Source organism: Strigops habroptila, chromosome 3 (genome assembly GCF_004027225.2).
Source record: "Strigops habroptila isolate Jane chromosome 3, bStrHab1.2.pri, whole genome shotgun sequence".
In the NCBI taxonomy this organism is placed as follows: domain Eukaryota; kingdom Metazoa; phylum Chordata; class Aves; order Psittaciformes; family Psittacidae; genus Strigops; species Strigops habroptila.
This window is the reverse complement of record NC_044279.2, coordinates 13584182-13606265: the sequence shown is the minus strand read 5'-3', so window position 1 is coordinate 13606265 and position 22084 is coordinate 13584182. Positions and strand designations below refer to the sequence as shown.

At 40.5% G+C, this 22084-nt stretch overlaps 1 protein-coding gene across 2 annotated transcripts in view; it reads left to right on the top strand.

The window, feature by feature from the left end:
• The window catches only part of RELN (reelin), a 287656-nt gene that overhangs the window by 61222 nt on the left and 204350 nt on the right, over positions 1-22084 (top strand). For both annotated transcript variants that reach the window (XM_030480802.1, XM_030480801.1), the window contains exon 3: positions 18675-18810. In XM_030480802.1, coding sequence (XP_030336662.1) covers positions 18675-18810 — 136 coding nt within the window. The remainder of the gene's footprint in view (positions 1-18674; positions 18811-22084) is intronic.

Below are 22084 nucleotides of genomic sequence, written 5' to 3'. Positions count from 1 at the left end.
CAAAGAATCTACTTTGTATACTTTTTTCTGGTTGTTAATCATACTCTGTTTAAAAAGGTGCCTAATTTCTAATTTTAATGTGTCACGTTTGAGCTTCCACGTAGCTGGTTCTTGCTGTGTCTTTTATGGTCTGTCTGAAAGTCCTTTATTAGGAGATATTGTCTTTGTGTTAGGAGACTTACCGACTGAAATCAAATCACTTCTCAACTTCAAGAAATAAATTGTAACCTATAGAGATTGAACACTAATTTTTTTTTTAGTGTAAGGAATCTTTTTTATATCTAAGCAGGTATAAGGCAGATTAGCTTTCCTCCAGGTTGTAGCAATTTTCAGCTTGCTTTTAAAAACGTGAACTCCAGCAATATGTATTCTTGTAGCGTCAATTCATAGAATCATAGAATGGTTTGGAAGAGACTCACAGAATGGTTTGCATTGGAAGGGACCTTAAAGATCATCTAGTTCCAAGTCCCCTGCCATGGGCAGGGATGCCTTCCATTAGACCAGGTTGCTCGAAGCCCCATCCAACCTGGCCATTCAAGCTTTGAGCTTCATCACTTGCAAGGATAGGGTATCCGCAGCTTCTGTGGGCAACCTATTCTAGTGCCTCACCACCCTCACAATAAAGAAAAAAATCTACCTTCTTTCAGTTTAAAGCCATTAATCCTTGTCCTTTCATTAGATGCCCTTGTAAAAAGTCCCTCTCCACATTTCTTGTAGGCCCTCTTTAGGTACTGAGAGGCTGCTTTAAGGACTTCCCAGTCTCTTCTCTTCTTCAGGCTGAACAACCCCAACTCTCTGTCTGTCTTCATAGGAGAGGTGCTCCAGCCCTCTGATCATTCTTGTGTCCCTCGTCTGGACTCTCTCCAACAGCTTCACGTGCTTCTTATGTTGGGGGCCCCAGAGCTGAAGACAGTAGTCCAGGTGGGTCTCACAAGAGCTGAGTACAGGGGTAGAATCCCTGGATGTGCTGGCTATGGTCCTTTTGATGCAGCCCAGCATACTTGGCTTTCTGGGCTGTGACACACACCACTCGCTCATGTTGAGCTGCTCATCAACCAACACCCCCAAGTCCTTCTTTTCAGGACTGCTCTCAATCCAGTCTCTGCCTAGCCTGTATTTGTGCTTGGGATTTCCCTGATCCCCTTGCACCTGGCCTTGTTGAACTTCATGAGCTTTGCACTGGCCCGCCTCTTGAGCCTGTCCAGGTCTTTCTGGATGGCATCCCTTCCCTCCAGTGCATTGACCACACCACACAGCATGGTGGTGTTGGCAGACTTGCTGAGGGTGCCTCAATGCCACTGTCCGTGTTGCCAACAAAGATGTTAAACAGCGCTGGTCCCAGCACCAACCCCTGAGGCATGGTCTCCACTTGGACATCGAGCTGTTGACCACAGCTCTTTGAGTGTGACCATCCAGCCAATTCTTTATCCACTGAGTGGTCCATCTGTCAAATCCATGCCTCTCCAACTGAGAGACAAGGATGTCACGCAGGACAGTGTCAAACGCGTTGTACAAGTCCAGGTAAATGATGTCAGTTGTTCTTCCTTTATCCACTAACACTGTGTGTCCCCATCATAGAAGGCCATCAAATTTGTCAGGCACAATTTGCCCTTAGTGAAGCCATGTTGGCTGTCACCAGTCACCTCCTTATATTCAGTGTGTTTTAGCACAGTTCCAGGAGGATCTGCTGCATGATCTTGCCAGGCACTGTGGTGAGACTGTCTGCCCTGTAGTTCCCTGGGTCTTCCTTTTTTCCTTTTTTAAAAATGGGGGTTATGTTTCCCCTTTTCCAGTCAGTGTGACTTTCACTGGACTGACATGACTTCTCAAATATGATAAATAATGGCTTGACAACTTCATCTGCCACTTCCCCGAGGACCCACGAATGCATCTCATTAGGGCCTCTGGATTTGTGCACATTCAGATTCCTTAGATGGTCTCAAACCTGATCTTCTCCTGCAGCAGGCAGTTCTTCATTGTCCCAGTCCCTGCCTTTTTCTTCTGCAACTTGGACGGTGTGGCTAGAGCACTTGCCAGTGAAGACAAAGACAAAAAAGTCATTGAGTACCTCAGCGCTCTCTATGTCCTGGGTAACCAGGTGTCGCATTTCCTTCTGGAGATGGTCCACATTTCCTTTTATCACTGATGTACCTATAGAGGCTTTTCTTGTTGCCCTTGACATCCCTGGCTAGATTTAATTCTGTTGTGGCGTTAGCTTTCCTAACCTGATCCCTGGCTGCTCAGACAGTTTCCCTGTATTCCTCCCAGTCTCTCTGTCCTTGCTTCCCCTGTAGGCTTCCTTTTGTATTGGAGTTTGTCCAGGAACTACTTGTTCATCTGTGCAGAACTGCTGATTTGTTTGCCTGAATTCCTTTTTGTTGGGGTGCCTCGTTCCTGAGCTTGGAGGAGGTGATCCTTGAGTATTAACCAGCTGAAGTCTGCTCTCCTGAAGGCCAGGAGCTTCTGTGCACCTTCCTGTGAGCCCCACTATTATGTCACCTGTCCCTGCCCTCCCTTTAATCCTGACCGATAAGCTGTCAGTCAGCTTCTCATCCATCCTCACAGAGCTCCTTGCATTTCAGCTGGTTGGCAAATGGGTGCCTCTGTACCTCTCAGAAGAGAGTTGCCTACTGCTATTACCCATCACCTTTTCTCAGTTGCACTAGTTGTTATACGGGGAGCAGATTGGTCTGCCTTCCTCAGCTCCAGTGTCTCTCCTGATGCAATGGGTTTTTCCTCTTCAATCTTCAGAGTGGTGACATGGTTTTGCAAGGGCACCTCAGGCTTTGGGGGAAGTCTCTTCTTCCTGCAGGTTCTTTCCATTGAAAGCTTCGTTGTCCCTTCATGTTTGTGGGGGTTCTGTTTTGTGCTGGTTTTAAGGTAGACTCTGTTTACCATATTCCATATGACTAATCTGCCTCAGGATTTGTTTCGACTTAGCCAACGTTTGCATCTTTCAGAAAGTGTTGCAGTTAGTGATTTTTAGATCTGCTTCCCAATTACTGATTAAAATGCTAACAGCAATATTCATTGAAGTGCTTTTTAATGGTGATTTACAAGGGACATCTGGCCTTAACAATTCGAGCTTTTAATGTGCCACAAATGTATGGTTTGTTATTGTTTGGAACTATTTTTGAGTATATGGATACTGCATGTTTATGTGCCTCAGTGAAGGCTAAAAATGATTTTCTGAAACTAAGTGAATTAGAATTGACAATTAAAATTAAAAGTTTCAGAATATTCTGGATACAAAAGTATTATTTCCGTGAAAACAGATTCTATCATTTTCCTGCTCTGCTAATTAACAATGGAGAAGAGCAGTTATTATGTGAAATTCAGGCAGTTCAACAAGAATTCACTTGATTAATACATGCAGAATAATACATGTTAGTCAAATACTGTTTTCCTCTGAGATCCCATTAAAAATTTGATCAAAGTTTAATTACAACATAGGCCAGTTATGTTTAGATGACACTGAAAACATCAAGGCCTTTCAAATAACGGGAATGAAACAAAGGGAATCAACAATTGTTGTGAACCAAACTGGAAGTATGCAGATTTTGGTTTCATCCAAATGGCTGCACAACGTAGGGAAGAGTGCTCTTTTGATGATAGCACATTGCAATGACAGGATATCTTTCATTTTTTGTGGATCATTTTAGTTCCAGAAGTTGCTTGAGGACTTGACAGGTATGTACAGTTCTGGGATTTTGTCAGCACAGTGTTCTGAAATCACTGACAGAGAAACCCCTGACCAATATATACTGGATTTCATGAACCCTGGCGGTTTGCTTTGAAATTAGCTGTTTGATATTTTCTTGGGTGCAACTTCTTCTCAAGAAGAAAGGTGAGATAGCTCTGTTCTGTGGTCCTTTAGTGAGGATTGTCATTTGAGAGCTACTTGAGGAAATGGGTTGAAAGGATGGGTTGTAGAGCAAATTTGAACAGGGATATTTGAGGTATACAGAGCATGGAAGCAGGTAGGAAGAGGTGGAAGAGAGTATGAATAATGGGATGGTGAAGAGATTGAGAGGAAGTAAGTTTGCTGAAGCAATGGGAGTGAAGAAGTAGGCATGAGGACAAAGGAACTAACAGAGATGAAACTGTTCAAATGAAAGAGTATCTGCTTCTGCCTTGTGAAAAATTAATCCAAGAACTCGGATGTTGGGTTTGGGGAAGTTAGAGCTAATGGTTTGTAGAAAATGCGTGAAAGTTTGTGAGTGAGTCAGTCAGACTTCAATTCACAGTCAACCTTCCTGGAACATGCTGCAGTATGTGGCATAACTGCATTTTTTCATTTAATGTAACACAATCTGTTGCTGGTCCTTCAGGAGGGAGTGAAGAATGAGATGTTCTTTCTTTGAGTAGTTATAAGGAAGAACCACATAACCACATCATAGTTCACTAAAGCTCCGTGGGAAAAAACTAGTCTCAAAGCAGAAGCACTGCTATTTCTGCTTAGATCGTCAGACCAAAGAAAGGCTTTCCTTCAGGAAATTGCATCTGGACAGAACTCTCAGAAACTCTTAAATAAAATTTTCTATTATATACTTGATTGTAAGATGTATTTCATGCACAACAAATTTGTCCTGATGTAACAACAGGACCTCTGGGAAGGAAGCTGTGATCAAACTGTTATATTCTCTAGCAGAGATCCAATTCTAACAGGATAAAGATATCTTATACTGTACTAGCTTATTCATTTTCCCTGTAAGAAGACCTATACTGACATGTATATTATATAGTTATACATACAACTATACTTGTAAAGATGTAGTCATTTGACTATTACCTTATTGTCCGGATTGTCTGAGGCATTTCAGGCTCAGCCTTAAATATAGCCATTCATTCATTTTTGTGAATAACACATCACATTAAAATGTTCCACTTCGGCAGCAAAGATTTGTTTCTTTCATAGGGCATTTGTCTTGAGGATTAGTTTCAACTTTCCTGTACTGATATAGCATCGTTTGTTACCTTCATGATCTCAAAGCACCCCAGAGAGATCACCAAAACCAACCAACCCCCAGTACTCAGAGATTTATCATGACCTCTCTTCACTTCAGCTTTTTTTTGCTGTCCTTAATGTTCTTCTTAAAACAGTCTTAGAGTAATTCTTACTTTTTTCCTACTCCAGAAGTAAATTAAATTTACTAAGGTAGATATCCCTAATAGTGTAATTTTCCTAAAACAATCCACCCACGTTACACATCTCCGAAAATTGCCATTTGCACAGAGTGAGTGGAATTAGTTATAAAAAGATTTAAAAATCTCTGAATGTCACATCTGCAGTGAATACTGGGAATTTGTTTTGGCAATGCAAAAATAAAGGTGCCTGCTAGCAAGAAAAACATTTCTTTCCTTTATTTTCTTGGAAGTAATTGTATTGTAGGGCTAGCTGAAGGAAATCACAATCTCTTTTTGTTGCATATATTAATTTCTAGATATGTTTATATATTTACAATGTGCTTCATAATTATTATTATCAAGCAATGCTTGAAATTTTTGTGCGACTAAATAGGACACAAGTTACAGGTAGCCTTCTCTGGAGCCCATCGCAGGCGCCTATCTCTCCATGTTGTTTATAAAAGGAGTATAATCATTTACTGTGTGAGGACAGGCTCATTAAGCATCTGAAGTATAGGTTCAAGTGGTCTGGACCATACCCGTGGGAGTTATCAGGGGCAAATGACTCAAGTGTTTACTCAGCTTTTACAAAAGTTTTACAACTTCATATATTCTTATCAGTAGCTGACTTAAGCAGCTGAAAGCTAATTTGGAGATGCCCACATAAGTCTAATTATTCAGAGAAGTAACTTCAACATAGCCAAAATCAATAGTAAGACAGTTCAAGCTGTATACGTTGCCGAAGTAGGTTGGTCAGATCTGGGTTTAGATCACACAGTGTGAGGGTCTCTGTATCTGCATGTGATAAAATGCTTTATTTCCTTTATTTGCTATTTAAAAAAATATCTTGAATGTATCATGTAAGAAGGAACAAGGAAAAAAGAAGTATTCAAAAGCTGGAAGATAACACTGCATGGGTTTGGTCTTTCCATTGCTATTATTTCTCTATGGTTATCAAAATATGGCTATTTTAAGCTTAGATGTAATTTCCAAAGAGCTGTCTGTGCTCTGTACTACACTGCATAGGGCTGTGTAAGTAATAATAACCCACATGTTGCTAAAAAAACCCAAATCCATATGCACCTATATGCAGAGTATCAGCAGCTGTTGAGTTTTAGACATATTGCCAGGACAACCTGCAACTGCAGTTGTGCACTGCTGGTATTTCAAAGTATTTAAATGTAAAATAGATGGAAAATTGGTTATGGAAATTATTTCAATGTGAAATATGGTGATTTATTGGGATAAACTGCAAAATAAAGACCAGGCAGTGTTATAAGAATGGAGAATATCACATTCGTTACAGCCACAATTAGTGATTACAAGTGTTCTACCATGAATATTTTTGGGGGAAGCAGGACACAGGGGCATTCCCCACTCCTCCATGTCTTTGCTCACTTTTAGACACAGAGCAGCTTCTCCAGGAAGCCACTATGGTGCTCTCTTCAGCCTCACTCCACAATGGCTCTGTTGCCTTTTGGATTAATTTATACGGAAGTAGGCTTCAGTCTACCCAAGAAGCAGTTTATTCAATACAGTCTCCTTCCTCAGTGATGATTTGGCCATTGCACTAAATAATACTCTGTTAGCCAGCTTTAGGCTCCCCCATTTTTTCCAGATCAAGCTGTCTGGCATATTTGGCCCATGTTTGTAATGAGTTGGAAACTCCCTAATCTGCTTGGATTTGGCAAGCATATTATTTATCAGAAATATCCTGTGGTATACTAGTTTTTCTATCAATGGGGGGAACAAGATCCGGAAGCACTAACTCCATTCATAGATTAATAGACGTCTTCCAAGAAAAGCATCAGTATCAGAATAGAGAACATGAACATGTGAAGAAGGGCTGATATTTGTGAGAGCTGACGTTATACTGTGAGACAGCAAATTTATAACTGCAAAGTATCCGAAAGCCCTAGTGGGAAAGCATTTCAATTAACATACATGGCTGAGTAACATACAGTGCTGAGATTAATGTAAATTAGGAAACCTGCTCATTTCTGAACAGTTAATCTGCCTTAAACAAGAAAACATGTAGTTGAGTCCTAGAGATGGAAAGTCAAATTTCTCCCTTTGTGACACAAATTCCCATTGATTTCATCATATTGCAAATCAATAACAAAGAGGAGAACTTCACTGTAGGAATGCAGCTTTTTGAGATATTTTCCTTGTTAAGGGTAGATTAGCAGGTCAAAAAGCAGAGCTATGTTTTGATCTTCATATTTTTAGCTGACTTTTTATGTGTTAATCGGACTGCTGTTCGTTACTGTAAGTCCCTTGGGTGTTACCTTGACTTACTCTGTTCTTTAAACCCTTTTTAAAACTTCAGTAAAATCTTGGAACATTTACTGTACTACAGCCACAGTGGGGGTTGTTTGCTCGGACAGGTAGGCTTTCAGCTAAGTGTTCATTCATGGAACTGAATTAAGCAAGTTTTAAGATCAAATTCAATCATCTAGTTTGAAGACCTGCAGCAGGAGCACCCAGGGTGCTCTGCTCCCACTCACCCCCTGCTTGTCACAGCCTGGAGCCCAAATATTTTTTCCCATTTATGTCCCAGATCCTGAAATCAACTCAGACCTCTTACAGGTGATCATTTGCTGGGTTATGTACTCATATTGCCATAGCTCTAGATAAAGGTTTTTTGATTCCAGCAAAGCTGTGGGTCAGCTTGGAGGTCACGTACTTGGAGGACCCCTGCACCCTATTTCTGAGCAGGCTTAGTTTTCACACACATTGTGTCATTAGCTGCTATCACATGAATATTGACTAGGTTTCAGATGTAAATATTATTTTGTTTTGATTTTTATGCCCATAAATGCATAGGATGCGAACCACAGAGAGGGCTGCAGCTTGCCCAGGTCCATGGCATGGCATGTGCTGGTCTCGGGGATACATCTTAGCCCTGCTGCTGCTCTGACCCAACAGCAGCTTTGTTACAATGCTCTCAGGACAATATTTTAAGATCCCATGAAATGGGATGCAGAAGATCAGCCTTTAAGATTTAGTCATAAAGTGCTCTTTTGAGGACAAAGACTTCAGTAACAGGAGTCTTTTCCCCCAAAATTACTGTTTACATTGACAGATAGTTTACAAGAGGATTACTGTTCTCGGTAGCTTGCTTGTGTTTGCTGTTCCTATATCTGATCTGGAAGTGCTCTTGCATATTTGGGATTGGTAGTGTTTTGTCTAGAAGAAGTAAGTTTCAGGCAAAGGAATGAGATGAAAAATTGCTTTGTTCTTTGCTTCCTTCAGGCTCTCAGCTGACAGTATGTGTTGTCAGATAGAAATAAAAGTGCGGTGTTACAATTTTCTGTCTGTGGTATGTATGTCTTAATGTATACCATATGGCTGGGGGGCAATGCACCAGATTTTTTCTCATGAGTGATTTTTTCTTGCTAGAGTTAAAAGCAGTAATATGGAAATGAATGAGCAAAATAATTTGCTTTCCCTCTGGGCTTGTTGGCTGTGATTATTCTTGCTTATTTTGGTGTGTAAAGTTTTGTATGTAGCTTTTGTTTCCTGAAAGTTTTGCTGCTCTTCATGTTTGCTAGCTTGTAACGTGTTTTCTGAGGAGTTTTCTTTTTCATGGATACCATTCTGCTTTTAGTGGGCAGAGATTCAGACTGATGGGCATGCTGCCCTTCTCTTTAGTAGCTGTTTAGTGAAACACTCTCAACATTATAATCCGTTGCTGATCAGTGCGGGAGATGTAGTATGAAGTTGCCAGGAGTGGGACTATTGAATTATTGAAGATAGAACAGGAGGCAAAGTAAACGATTGTCCATTTCACAAGGAAAAGGGAACAACTGCCAGACTTTGCAGTGATCAAGTTCCAGTTTTCTGTTGTTAAAGATAAAAAAAAAAAAAAAATTACGGCAACTGTTTGGGTGTTTGTAGAGAAGGAATTTTTCTTTTTTGCTAGAAATACCACAGAAGTCTGCAAATCACAGCTGATATTTCTTATTTGGTGATGAAAGGAAGTGTGAGAAGTGTGTAGCAGGGAAACACTTTGGCTTTCAAACTCCAGTTTTATGGAGTACCTGAATGACAAAACTTCTGCCGCTTTTCCCTCTGTGCATGTCCCTGGTGTTATTGCCACAGCCAGCTTTTCCCTCGCAAATGTGTAGCTCCTGCATGCAATCTTTCCTGAGCAGATAGGAAAGGCTTTTATGAGACACCCCTGATGCCAAAATCTCCCATAGGCCCTGGGACCGGCCATGCCGCAGGTCACTTCAGTGGCCCAGCAAAGGAACGTGTGGCTATAGGAGAGCTCACACAGCTCACTGAATGCTGGCATTGCTGAGGCTGCTGCAAACCACGCCTTGGGGAGGGGATCAGGAGACCTGGGGTGCCTCTAGACTGCTTCTCTGGATAGAAACTGCCTCCGGTTGCCTATTCTGTGGAGATTTTGCAGCTGACACTGGTGAGCAACACACTGTGGCTTCTGTTCACAGTACATGGTTTCAAGTTGACTTTCAGATCATCTGAGATAAGGAGTTGGGGAATAGAACAGAATAACTCGCATAACGTTACTCCAAAACAGGAAGAGATGTGTGTAAATTGTAAATCCTCTGTCTGGAAAAAAGATTTCCATGGTAGTCCCTCTGGTTTCATTATATGGTTATCCTTATTGATTGGTTTGACTGTCTTCATTTGCTTTGGAGGAACCTGTCAATTTTAGAACATCAGAGTTCACCAACAATGTCGATAACAGAGATATAAAGTGCAAGTAGGGACAGTGTAAGTGCAAAGAGGATGTCAGGCACTGAGTGCGTCCTTCAGTGACTGAGGCAGTGACAACAACGCGAGCAAATGCAAAACACGTCTGTGGGCGAAGGATCAAAATAGAGGAAACGCATTACAACGCAGACTGCTGCCAGAAACCATTAAGTTCATTTAAAATAAATTAAAGAGAGATTTAGGGTTTTGTAGGTAAAGCCATGAAGCCATTATCCCAATTAGTCATACTAGGCTATCGAAGAGTGAACAGGATATCGGGATGTCACCAGCACCAGTATAGCCAGAGAAGAGTACTGTCAGAATGCAAACCACTCAGCCCAGCACAGCCTGGGGTGAAGATTAGTTAATTAAAGAAATTTTTTGTAAGCTAGTGCCTTGGAAAGGGTGCTGTGCAGCTGCAATCAGGACGTATGTGTGTTATAAATGAATGTTGGGCAGTTACATCTATATTGGACTGTGTAGTTGTTTCTTACACAGTGATGATTCACTTGATGTTACTCGTGCTGGTAAGCAGAGAGGTTTGGTTGGTTCATGGCTTTCTTTAAGTGGGCAGGTCAGTATGGTTTTGTCAGTTAAGACTGCTGGTTTGCAGTTTCACCTCTACCAAATTTGGTAGAGGTGAAATTGGGTCAGTTCTGGGGACCACCAGTGCTGCCTTGGTGAATTGTCACTGCTGTAAGGAGAAGGATGTGGTTACTGCTGGCATTAAGAATGAATATGGTGAGAACAGATGTCTGGCATGATAACAGGGTGGTCCTTCATCACATTTGTCACTGGTACAAAATCTATCAAGCGATGCGTCTGATGTTTGGCTCCTGGAACCCATATTAAGGTTTGAAAAATGCAAAGATGCATTAAAATGTGGTATTTTGGGGAAGTTGTACAAGAGTTGCTCATATGGATGAGACACCACCCAAATACAATAACAGAAAAAAAAGTGAATGCAAACCAGGGACAGTGCTTTTCTGCAAAAGAGTAAACTGGAATACATTGCTAAAACAGACCTATGAATATCTAGTACAGAATGAAGGTATCAGCCTAATAGTTTTCTATAAAGAGAACCAGAAAAGTTGCTATTATAAATCATGCTGGGGCTGTTAGGAAAATATTTAAAATAGGTTTTGGCTCAAGCCTTTGAAAGAGATTTTTTTTCTTCTTCTATATTTCAGCAACACAGTGGCTTATTAGCATTTTCTGTTTATATTACTGCTGGTCCCTGTTTACTGTTACTAAATCTACTTGCCTTGGAGCACTTAATACCATGTTGGTCTCTATAGAGCACTTAGACTTCAGCTGTAAATTGTCCTCTCATCCATCCTGACAATGGCCACCCTAAAACCACCAGCACACTGCAGGCCAGGGTCTCACCATTCCCATCCCTGTGACTCACGTGGCCATATCGCACATTACACAAGGGGCTCATTCACTGTCTTGGGGAATTATGCAAATGAAAGGGGATATTCTCCTCCCCGTGCACCACAATTTCCATATGTGTAGCTCCTGTTAGGTCTAATGAGACTGGGACTCATAAATCCCTGAGATGAAATTATACCCCTAAGTGGTTTCTAAGAAAAAGCTGCTCCAAAGTTTTGATTAACAATCCTTTAAAAGTAGAACATTGTAAGAAAGATTAAGCAAAAAAATCTTCTTTCAGAGCAAATTTTCATAAATCTGAACATTTTTTTCCTGCAAACCACTATTTCTAGTGAAGTGCTTGCTTCACGAAGTGTTAAAAAAAATGTGAACATAAACCACTGCTCTTTTTATCACCCAAACGCCCTAATCTGATCTGCTGCATACCTGGATTCCAAATTGAGAATGTAGTTCAAATGTGAACTTGGAATAATTTGTTCTTTTCAGAATTAAAAAGAAAACACATTTAAATTTTATATACGTAGTAAAAGGTTATAGACCCCACACTTCTTGCCCCAGGTCTGAGTCGCTTCAGCATGGCAGTTTTCCCCCAGGAATCAGATTGTGGTATTCATGCTGTATTTGGCTCCTCACCACAAAAAGAGTTATGGATTTTAGTGAGACTTTATTAAGTTGTTATACACTTATCTGTTCTTTTTCTGCTATTCTTATTAGCCTGTGGGTGTTATTTTCCCCAACACTACATATGCTGAGATGATATATTATTTAATAATGAAGCAGTAATAATAATAGTGAAACAAACACATGACTTCAAGAAAGATAAAGGTGATATATTGCTGGGCGGTAGAATGTATCTGACAGTTCCTGGTCTTTTCTTTCCTCATACTATTTAATTATTTATCAAACCATCCTGACCCTTAATTGATCACAAAGGCCACCAAGTGCTTTAGCAGTCTGTTACATTCTATCAAAAGAGATGTGTTTTTCCTGTGAAGCAGAATGAATTCATCCCCCCAAAATCAATCAGCAACAGCATATTTTAGCTAGGTGAATGCAGTTCACTTAGGGCCTGATTCTACACCTTTATTCACTTTGAAAGGAACTTGCAGGGGTAGTTCAGCTGCCTTCAGCTGGCTACTTTGAGTAGAAACTGCATGAGCTCATAACTGTACATTTGTGTTGATGTTTTATAAATTATAGTTACCGTCTCCAGATATTTCTTTACTCCAAACAGTCCTTTTAACACAGACTACTGATGTTTTTCTTAAACATATTTGTTTGGGGGTTTTTTTGTTTGTTTGGGTTTTTTTACAAATTTGATTTTCTTCCTACCACTAGTGTTCTACAGAATTTTAAGACTTACATTTCAGAGTCCTGAAAAGGTTTCATAACAGTTTAAGGATGTTGCTCCAATATTTTTCCAGTAACTAAAATAAAGCATTTTTTCACTTGCTATAACACTCAGGGAAAACAGGTATTTCATTTTGTAGTGGTTTCACCCCAGCTGGCAACTCAGCCTCACACAGCCACTTGCTCACCTCCCCTCCAGTAGGGTAGGGGAGAGAATGGGAAGAGTGAAAGCAAGAAAACTCAGGGATTGAGATAAAGGCAGTTTAACAGGTAAAGCAAAAGCTGCACACACAAGCAAAGCAAAGTAAGAAATTCATTCACCACTTCCCATCAGCAGGAAGGTGTTCAGCCAGAATCAAAAAGGTCCTTTAGACATCCAAAGAGACCTAGAACAAAGAGGTGCCTAGCACTGAAAACGTGGTCTGAAAGCTGCAGCTTCAGTAGCTGTAAAATGCGCTTGGTGTCTACATACATCCATTGAATAGATTTTAGCCTAAAAACTTCCTTAGGGCCTGCACTTGGATTTCTGTGAATTCAGATCTTGCTGTCTACCTGCCCAACTGTGCCGCAGCCTCTGTTGCTCCTCAAGTGATGTGGAGCGGCACATGGCTTTCCCTTAACTTGCAGGAGAACCCTGTTACTGCAGTGGTCCTGGGTACTTGTCCAACAGGGACCTTACTAAAAAGCCAGGCTCCTTGTTACTATCCACCAAGCTGTATTGCTTGTCACAGCACTCTTGCTGTGACAGTGCCATCTTATACACACCATCTGTGTAGTGCCTTCTTATACACAACAGGAGAGTCGGGGGACCTCTATATACAATTAATTTTCAACTTCATACAGAGATGTGCTTCTGGGAAGAAGAGACTATGGGCATAAGTCTCTGCCAAAGTGATTGCTTTAAATGACAGATTATTATAAAAAATGTGGCTACCAGCATCTTTCCATCTTGAAAAAAAATAAAAGATTGTCCTACATCCCCTCTCAGAACAAATCCCTTGTGCTGCATGGGAGAAGCAAGCTGCAGGCTCTGCTTTGGCCACTTTAGCATGGGATTCAGCATGGGAGAGGTGTATTCTGGCACGGTCCAGATTGCATCACTCCCTGCTTTGTGACACCAGGCAAAACCATGCTTAGCTTGTGGGTTTATGGGTCACCCTTCAAGATGCTAGAGCCTGTATGGCAAACATAGGTCCCCAGCATTATTTCCTATAGGAAAAAACTGTTCCTAGGACTAGGTACTTAATTTTTACATAATGCAAAATCTAATTTGAAGGTGTCTGTTTCTGACTTAAATTTGGTGTCTACTAATCAGGAATGATTACTTTCCCAAAGATCCCAGAGCGATTTGGTTGCTTACGGCTTTGTTTTCTTGGTATTTCATCAATATTTTATGTTTGGCATTTTGCTGTCACTCATGCGTAACTTTGAAAATGGAAGCATGTAGCAGATAATCAGTTTAGAGGCAGCAAAACCAAAATGCGGTCATTCATTTTACACCTGTATTTAACAGTAACCCTCTCCCTTAATATTATACTCAATTCATATAGTAAACAGGAAATGGCAGGCTACCTACCATCTGGTTCGGTGTTGCAAAGTCTGTTGAGACGGCCTCAATGAATGTTTTACCAAGGACCTTGACATGCAGAGCTTCTTGTATAAAGTTCTGATTTAGGAAACTGTTTCCTAAGGAGGGTACGTAAGGAGGATACGTCATGTTGTAAGTCAGGAGTATTACAGGTCCATATTTCTCAGACTTAGAAAGCAGAAAAGTATGTGAATCTTATTATATTTATCTGCCACATTAGATACTTTCCAAGCTCTACCAGTAGAAAAGATAATCTTTTGGCTCCTGGGGGCCCAGCTGGGAGAGTAGTTCCTATCTTCTATAGCTCTCCCTTTTGGAGAAGCTATACAACAAGGTGATAGTAATGAGGAGCTCTGGAACTGCACTTGTGCTTAGCCATTTATGGACCACTTGAATCAGGATCTTCACATCTCACTCATCTTCCTGTATGTCACCTTAAAAAAGAGCCAAAATATTTCCCTCCAGTGATTCTGATTTTCAATAAAACAATTTTTAACATGTAAATATTAAAGCTATGTATTTGTCATCTGACTTTACCAAATATTTTTCATTCAATGTTTTTTCTCTGTCTCTGGATTTCTTGTGTTTAATCTATCTCTTAACATCTCTTCACATAGAAGTTCTTTGATTCAGCAATGATGCATAGTGCTGAATAGGGCTAGGCACATTTAAAAAGGTTTGCACAATAAAAGCAGTTGCTGAGATAAATCTCAAGAGGGACGGAGCATGTATAGCTCCTCTCCCAGCAGTTCTGTTGACTGGTATAAAGCGTGTCTGGGATTTGAATAACTATACCAAGACTCCAAAAACCTCAGAAATTTTAAGGGACGGAGAATCTGGAAAGTGCAGATGTCTGAAACATGTCAGTATGCTGACTGCGCACTGTAAAAAAACCAAGAGAATAGGAGTTCAGAGAGATGCTCGGGACATCTTTGCATGTAGCATGTTTTAGAGCTATGGATGTGTAGCTGTCACAAACCTTTGAACATTTCAGTATTCAGTAAGTCACATGGAAACAATTATTTGCGAAAGTGTTTTCTAAAGACAAATCTTAAAATTTTACCTTAGGATTATTATTTTTGTGAGCACTAGACCTGAACATACATAGTTGAGCTGGTCAACAGACATGAGAGGGAATGTAGTGCAATGTTGACCTGAGCCAAGCACCTTAAATGAAGGCATGCTCTGTCTTCGAAGCTGTCTGAGGTACATACAGGATACAGTTTTATTCTGAGAGCTGCTTTATAATCAGGCTTCTCTTGTATTAATTTCATTTTTTTTTTTGCAATAGAATGTTGGTTCATATTTGTCCTTCGATTTGTTACAGGACAAACATTCAGTCTGGGAAGCAGCTTGCCAGGGTAGAGAGGGAATGGAGGTGAAAGAAGGAGTTGCCTTCCATAGCAGGGGACTGCAAAAAGACTGGAAGCAAGAAGGGAAATTACATTCTTTATCCTTAATTTAGTGAGCACTTAGTATCGATCGTATTGCTCCATTTTTGGCATTTTCTATGTTCATATTTCTATGTTCATATTTCATATGAACATATTTCTATGTTCACCTTTTCAGTAGGAAGTTTTGGTATTTAAGCATCAAAAAAGTTTTTTTTTAATATCACTCTGTCACTCACTGAAATGTCAGTATTTAATTATTGTGACATGTTCTGAAGATTCTGAACTCCAAAAAGGAGTCGATGAACCCAGTAAAGGTCCAGCAGATGAGAAGAGCTGTAAAAATTATCAAAATAAATTTTTAGTAAAATATAAAGATAAAATGGTGATAGAATTATAAAATTGGGTTTTGAATATTCACTGTGCAATTCATTGACTTTTTTCTGCAAAAATTTGAATGAGTTGTTTTTTTCATTGTTTAGAATTTATTCTAGTCACTGCAAAATTGTTCTTTTTTTAAACTGTAAATCAAAGGAAAAAGAAATTCTCCACAGATGTTGTATGCGTTTGATGTATAAGACACATTTTTGCAGTCTACTGCCTGAAACCTAGGGAATTCATTAACTCACAAGTTGCTGCCAAGGAGGGAAGCAGTCACATTTCCCAAGCTGGTGTGCCTGTTCCCTGGCTGGAGGATGTGGTAGGGCAGTCTTTGTCCTCTCTTGTATTTGGCTGGCTTTGGAAAGGGGGATTTCTTCAAACTAAAGGGCTGTTCCTGTTTTGCCCCTGACAGCATCTGTTATTTAATTAACCTGATAAAGTCTGTTGCTCACTCTGTTTCCCACTGTGCAGCCAGAGATGATGATAGATGAGAGCTGGTGCTCCACATCATTCCCAGAGACCACATCCCACATCACTGAAGTCACTGGCTTGAGCACAAACTTCAAAGAGAGAGGGACAAGACCCACAGATTTGGGAAAGAACCAGTCACCACCTTTCACCCTCAGAAAAGTAAAGCCTAATTGCCTAAATACCACTTACCCGGCAAGTGACCTCTCCGGGCATATTTTTGGACACATCTGTCTCAGCAAGGCATCACTGGATAGACTTCAGCAGTGAGACTGAGGCAGTGGCTTGGGCTCCAGCCAAGTGAGTTTCTTTGAGCATGGTAATGCCACCCCTCCCAATTAGCCAAGGAATGTAAATAATACTGTACTTAAAATGGCAATTCAATATGGCAAGAGGTGGCCAGACCTCATCTGCATCTAGTGTCTTGCAATAACCAAGAGTCATAAAATACCATCTCCCTGGATTTCCCTCTACTCCTCTCTAGAAAAGAAGCTTCACCCTGGGGAGCCTGAGCTTTCTTTGTGACTATCCTGACCCAATGGGCTTCAGCATTGCTTGAGAATTTGAGCTGAAAGGTATATCTGTGCAAATGATGGAAAACCTCATGTGTATACTTCAGTGGGGAGCTAACTGAAAAACCCTAAGTGAGAAAGTTGTGGTCATTTGTAAAAGATACAGGTATCACTGCCATCATCCACTGCTTCTTGATGTTCCCGGGATAGATTACTTAAACTCACTGTGGCTTCATTTCGCCCCTCGAAAATTGAAGCTGGTTTTGAATTTAACAGCCCTCAGGATAAATAACATATAACCCTGAGCTATAGTCTGTGATCCTCACCAGTATCTGAATGGGATTTCAGAGGTTGCTTTTGATCTATAAAATGCTGAATGGTTTGCTTGTAGGACAGCTCCCCTCCTTGCAACATGCTGGTGGCATGGCAGTCCCTGCAATAGCACCAGGTGGAGCAGCATGTTTGCATTAAGAAGGATTTGTCCCCCTCCTTGGAGGAAATCTCACTTGCAAACTCCTTCCACCTCTGGATCTGTCAGGGGTTAAGAGAAATTGCTGGCTTTGCATTACAGAAGAATTATCATCAAAAATAGTTGTAGAGGATTCTGAGAAGCAGAGATGGGGTTTATTTCTATAGTGTTTGAATCGCAGCAAGTAAATATAAGAAATACCAGCTACTATAAACTTTCTGAGACATAATCACCTAATGGCTGACAGTGACCTTGTTGAACATGGAGGTACCTACTACCATTCGCTTTTCCTCTTGATCCTATTAGTAATGTCTCAGCCCGCATCACTAGTTTCTGAATCTAAGGTTCAATAATGAAGTAACGTGGAACAAGGCATTTCCTTCTGATAAGTACATTCAAAATAAGAGTTTCAACGTTTACTCTTTAATATACTAGGATTAAAGGTGTAGTAATCCACTCGAGATAGCCTTACTTTTAGCTAATGGGTGTTAAACAAATAACCATTTGCATTTATTTGTAGAAAACCACAGAAGGGCTCTGAGGGGGAGAAGATTGCTGTCTGATCTTGGTTTGGGTTGTTTTGGTTTTTTTGTTTAAAAATACAGTTGTTTTGTCTAATGGTGAACTGCAGTGAATTCCAGAAGGAGGCATAAATATATAACCTTTACATTCATCCATGTATTAGAGGCTGATTCAAAAAAATCAAAGGAATGTATACTGGTAAAACTGCTGAAGGTTGCTGCTTTGATTTCAGATCAGAAGAGTTCATGATCCAAAGCTCAACTGTTTTTTTCCAAATACCTGTGTCTGTCTACTAAAAGAATATACCTTTCTCTGAAAGCTTCATTTTGCGTATTAAAACATAGCATTTTTTCCTTCAGGTTTTATTTTATTTTAGATCTCTAATAGGTGTAAATCAAGTAATAGAATAACATTGATTTACAGCAGCTGTGATCCAGCTCCTCCTTTGAAAATGCAAATAATTCCTCTGGTATTGGTCTCATGAAGAATAACAGTAGTAAATACATGGAGCCTTGTAATAAATACAAAGTCAGCCTTGGCTCAAGCAAAGGCCAGCTCCAGTGTTTTCACTGTCATTAATTCTAATTACTCAATGGCATACGCTTGGTTTTTTTTTGCTCCATGATGTTTCACTCCATGATGTGTCCCCATGATGAAACACATGGCAGATGTATTTCTCAGTCTGTTAGCACCTTGCAGTGAGCCATTAACACGTGTTACTGTTTATCTCCCCTGGTTCTGTCTTGTAGGAATTATGTCTGATCACCAGTTTGGAAACCAGTTCATGTGCAGTGTGGTTGCGTCGCATGTGAGCCATCTTCCGACTACAAACCTCAGTTTTGTTTGGATTGCTCCACCTGCGGGGACGGGCTGTGTCAACTTCATGTACGTATACACGCAATGCCTATGAGTAGATAATCACTTTGGAGCTAATGGAATGACCTAACCTGCTTGCACTAGGACCATGGTTTTGTATTGCTGACAAATAGCTCTATGCAAATATTACTATGACTGCTAATTCACATTTAAGTGAAATTAAAAGTATATTTTATAAAGCAATGAGTGCTTGCCTGTCTTGAAGTTCATGGAAGGTTCATCATTGACTTCAGTGGAGACAGAGTTAGGTCAGCACTGATCAGTTTTGGAAATCCAACCTGTAATTCCGTTTGTATAAGCCATAATGCACCTTTTCAGAAATGGTGGTGTTTGCACCATGTTAGTAAAGTCCTTAGCCATGCTGCTGTGTGCAGAACATACATAGCAGAGATATGAATTTCTTCTTGACTATGTAATTTGCAGCATGGAGATACATATACATATGACAGCAATCTGAGTGCAGACACCAAAACTGTCTTTCTCTTGCTGTTCATGAAACTGGCAGGGCTGAGAGGTCTTGCACTGGTAACTACAGCAGCACAGCAGCTCCCAGGGTCTGTCAGTCTCAGCGGCTTTACAGACTGCCTCATCCAGTGGAATAATGATGCTCCATGGGTGATAGTTGTCTGAGGATGAGCAAAATGATGCAGTTCTATCAGTTTGGTGTCCTGGAGGACAAATTCAGACAAGAGTGGAAAGGCTCAGCTTCTCTGAAGTCAGTGTTTACACCATGATCACACTTGGCTGCAGGACTTTTGGGCAAATGTGATCATCAGCTGAAGGAGGAGGAATATGTTTTACCTCTAATCCTCCTCCTCCTCAATTTTTCTTCAGCTGCCTACACTTTCTTGCCTCAGCTGTTGTTTCCCCTACTAAATCACAAGTTGCAGTAAATAAAGCAATTTTTTTTTTTTGGTGTGGTGTTACTCTGCCTGCCTTACCTAGTTCTGACTTCAGGATTTCCACACAGTTTGGCTTTACCTTGTTTGTCTCTGCAGCAAATAAGTAACTTAAACAAGATTTTTTAACACTTGAGACTAACTACCACTCTAGTTTAAATTTAATATAAATTAAAACTATTTTAATTAAAGTTTAGTTTCATATGAATTAAGAATATTTACAAAAGTTACCTGAATTTATAGACTCTGACAACAGTGCAACATAGGTAAGAGCTTCCTATGTTGTTTGTTGCCAATACATCTGTGATTCAGGTCAGCTCATTAGTCTTTGACCTCTCTGGGGATGGATAATAAGGTTATTAATTAGCATTAGCTTTGGTGTGCAATTTTTGAAGTGTTGCTACCTCTCCCTGGACAATTCTTGGGAGGAACGGGACAAGGGTCACCAGGCAAATCTCCCAGAGGCCAGTGCATGGCTAGCTTTTAACTGCACATACTATTGACCTGCTCTGACCTCAGCTGGGAGGGTAGACATGCACAGGGAAGTCATGACCCTATAGATGTCATAGGCAAAAGTCCCTTTCACTTCATCCATGTTTTTTGGTGTGCTTTTCTAGAGCTCAGTCCTGAAAAAGACTGAACCCCCAAGAAACTAGATTTGGGTGGTGATCCTGCCAGTCTGTCCTCCCCCATAGCTTTGGTACTCACTGATAACAAATGTGATAAAGGTGTTGAGATATCAAGATATTAAGTTTCATAAAAAGTAACAGTCAGTAATAGCATTTATACTAGTAAAATTGGACATTTCCAGCAACAGTCCGGCCTGCTATAACACAATCGTCTATAAGCTGCCAGAAATTTTCCTGGCATAAATTCGGCACTTTCCAACTACCAGCCCACCACACGTTTCTCAGATATGGCTAAGGAGGATGGCTCCTCGCCATGTTTAGTTTACTAAAACAGCCAATGAGGATCACTCAAAGCATTGCTGCGGTTGCAGGAAAGGAGGGGTAGCAAAGTTTTCATCCTCTGGGATGAAGGGAATTGGGAATGCTGTGGGGAGGGATGTGGGGCTCAGTTCTACAGGGGACTCTGCAAGGAAGATGGGCTTATTCTTGGGGATGAGAGGTGCAGGGGTGCAGCAAGCTGGGATTCACACCTCATACAGAAGCTTGCCACCACAGCACTCAGGTTCTTTCCTTCCCCACTGGAAGATTCCTTATATCTGCAATTTGATGTATTCCAGTTACTTCCATTGCACACAGCACTGTGCCTCTGACAGATTTGAATATAATATTGCCTGATGGAGCCGTACATCTTTCCTTGGCTCAGTGTTTCACTCGCCAAGCCTCGTCCCCAGTTTCACTGGGGCAAGGGATGATGCAGAGTCCTGATCTCCATGGGGAAAGGTTGCTGGAGCCAAGCTGCTTCTACACAAAATCAGGCAATGGCCATTTTTTTTTTACACTAATCATGTACAAACCATTGCTTATTTTCTCCCTTTTTTTTTTTTTTTACGTAGTTGACTTATTATGGCTAATAAATAAATATTTAGAAGTATCCTTCTATGAAATAGACTTCTAACAGAAAGACAGAAAGCTGCTAGTGTCCCTATAGTCCATCTCGGTGTAATCCTTTTGTACTTTTTCACCATAGATACCACCAGATGAGCTGAGGAAATAAAAGCTAAAATGAATAATTTATTGCAGAACAGTTTTCTTAGCAGTAACTTACAACTATTTTATACAGGTGTTGAGTATCAGGAGCTCCTAAGCAAGTTGCTAGGGTCTGTAAATGTTCTTTACCACCAAAAAATAGTAGGTCCTCTTTTACGCTAACAAGTAATTTCCCTGATTCTGCTCAAATTTGTAAAACACTACCTTCATAATCCCTCAGCTAGGTTTTGCTGTTTGTAATTTCTGCTCTAAGCTCATGCTAACCTAGTTAAAGCTCAGCCTGTCAGGGGGGATAATAGTAGATGTTAAGCAGGGTGGCATGCTGGGTTGCATCTTAGGTTGTTAAGCCTGTTGTTTTATAGATGGCTTAACCTACTAGTTTGTAAAAGTGATAAAGCTGACCTAAATTGCAAAAGCGTATTGTGTTTTGACCATCAGAATTGTTTATTGCCGGAGTTCCAGCTACTGTATTAAATAGAATAGGCTGCTATACAGTTTACTTTAGAAAAGAAGTATTTTTCTTATATAGCCATTTTTGCTAGTCATTGAACGGGTGCTTTATTGTGTCCTATTGTATAGATTGTGTCTATACATATATCCACTGTAACTTCTATTAATAGTGGGCTGGACTTCTGTAATGCTCTCTGCCCTAGTCTGTAGGCAGTGTCTAATAACACACGTAAGAGATGTGACCCATCACAACTGATT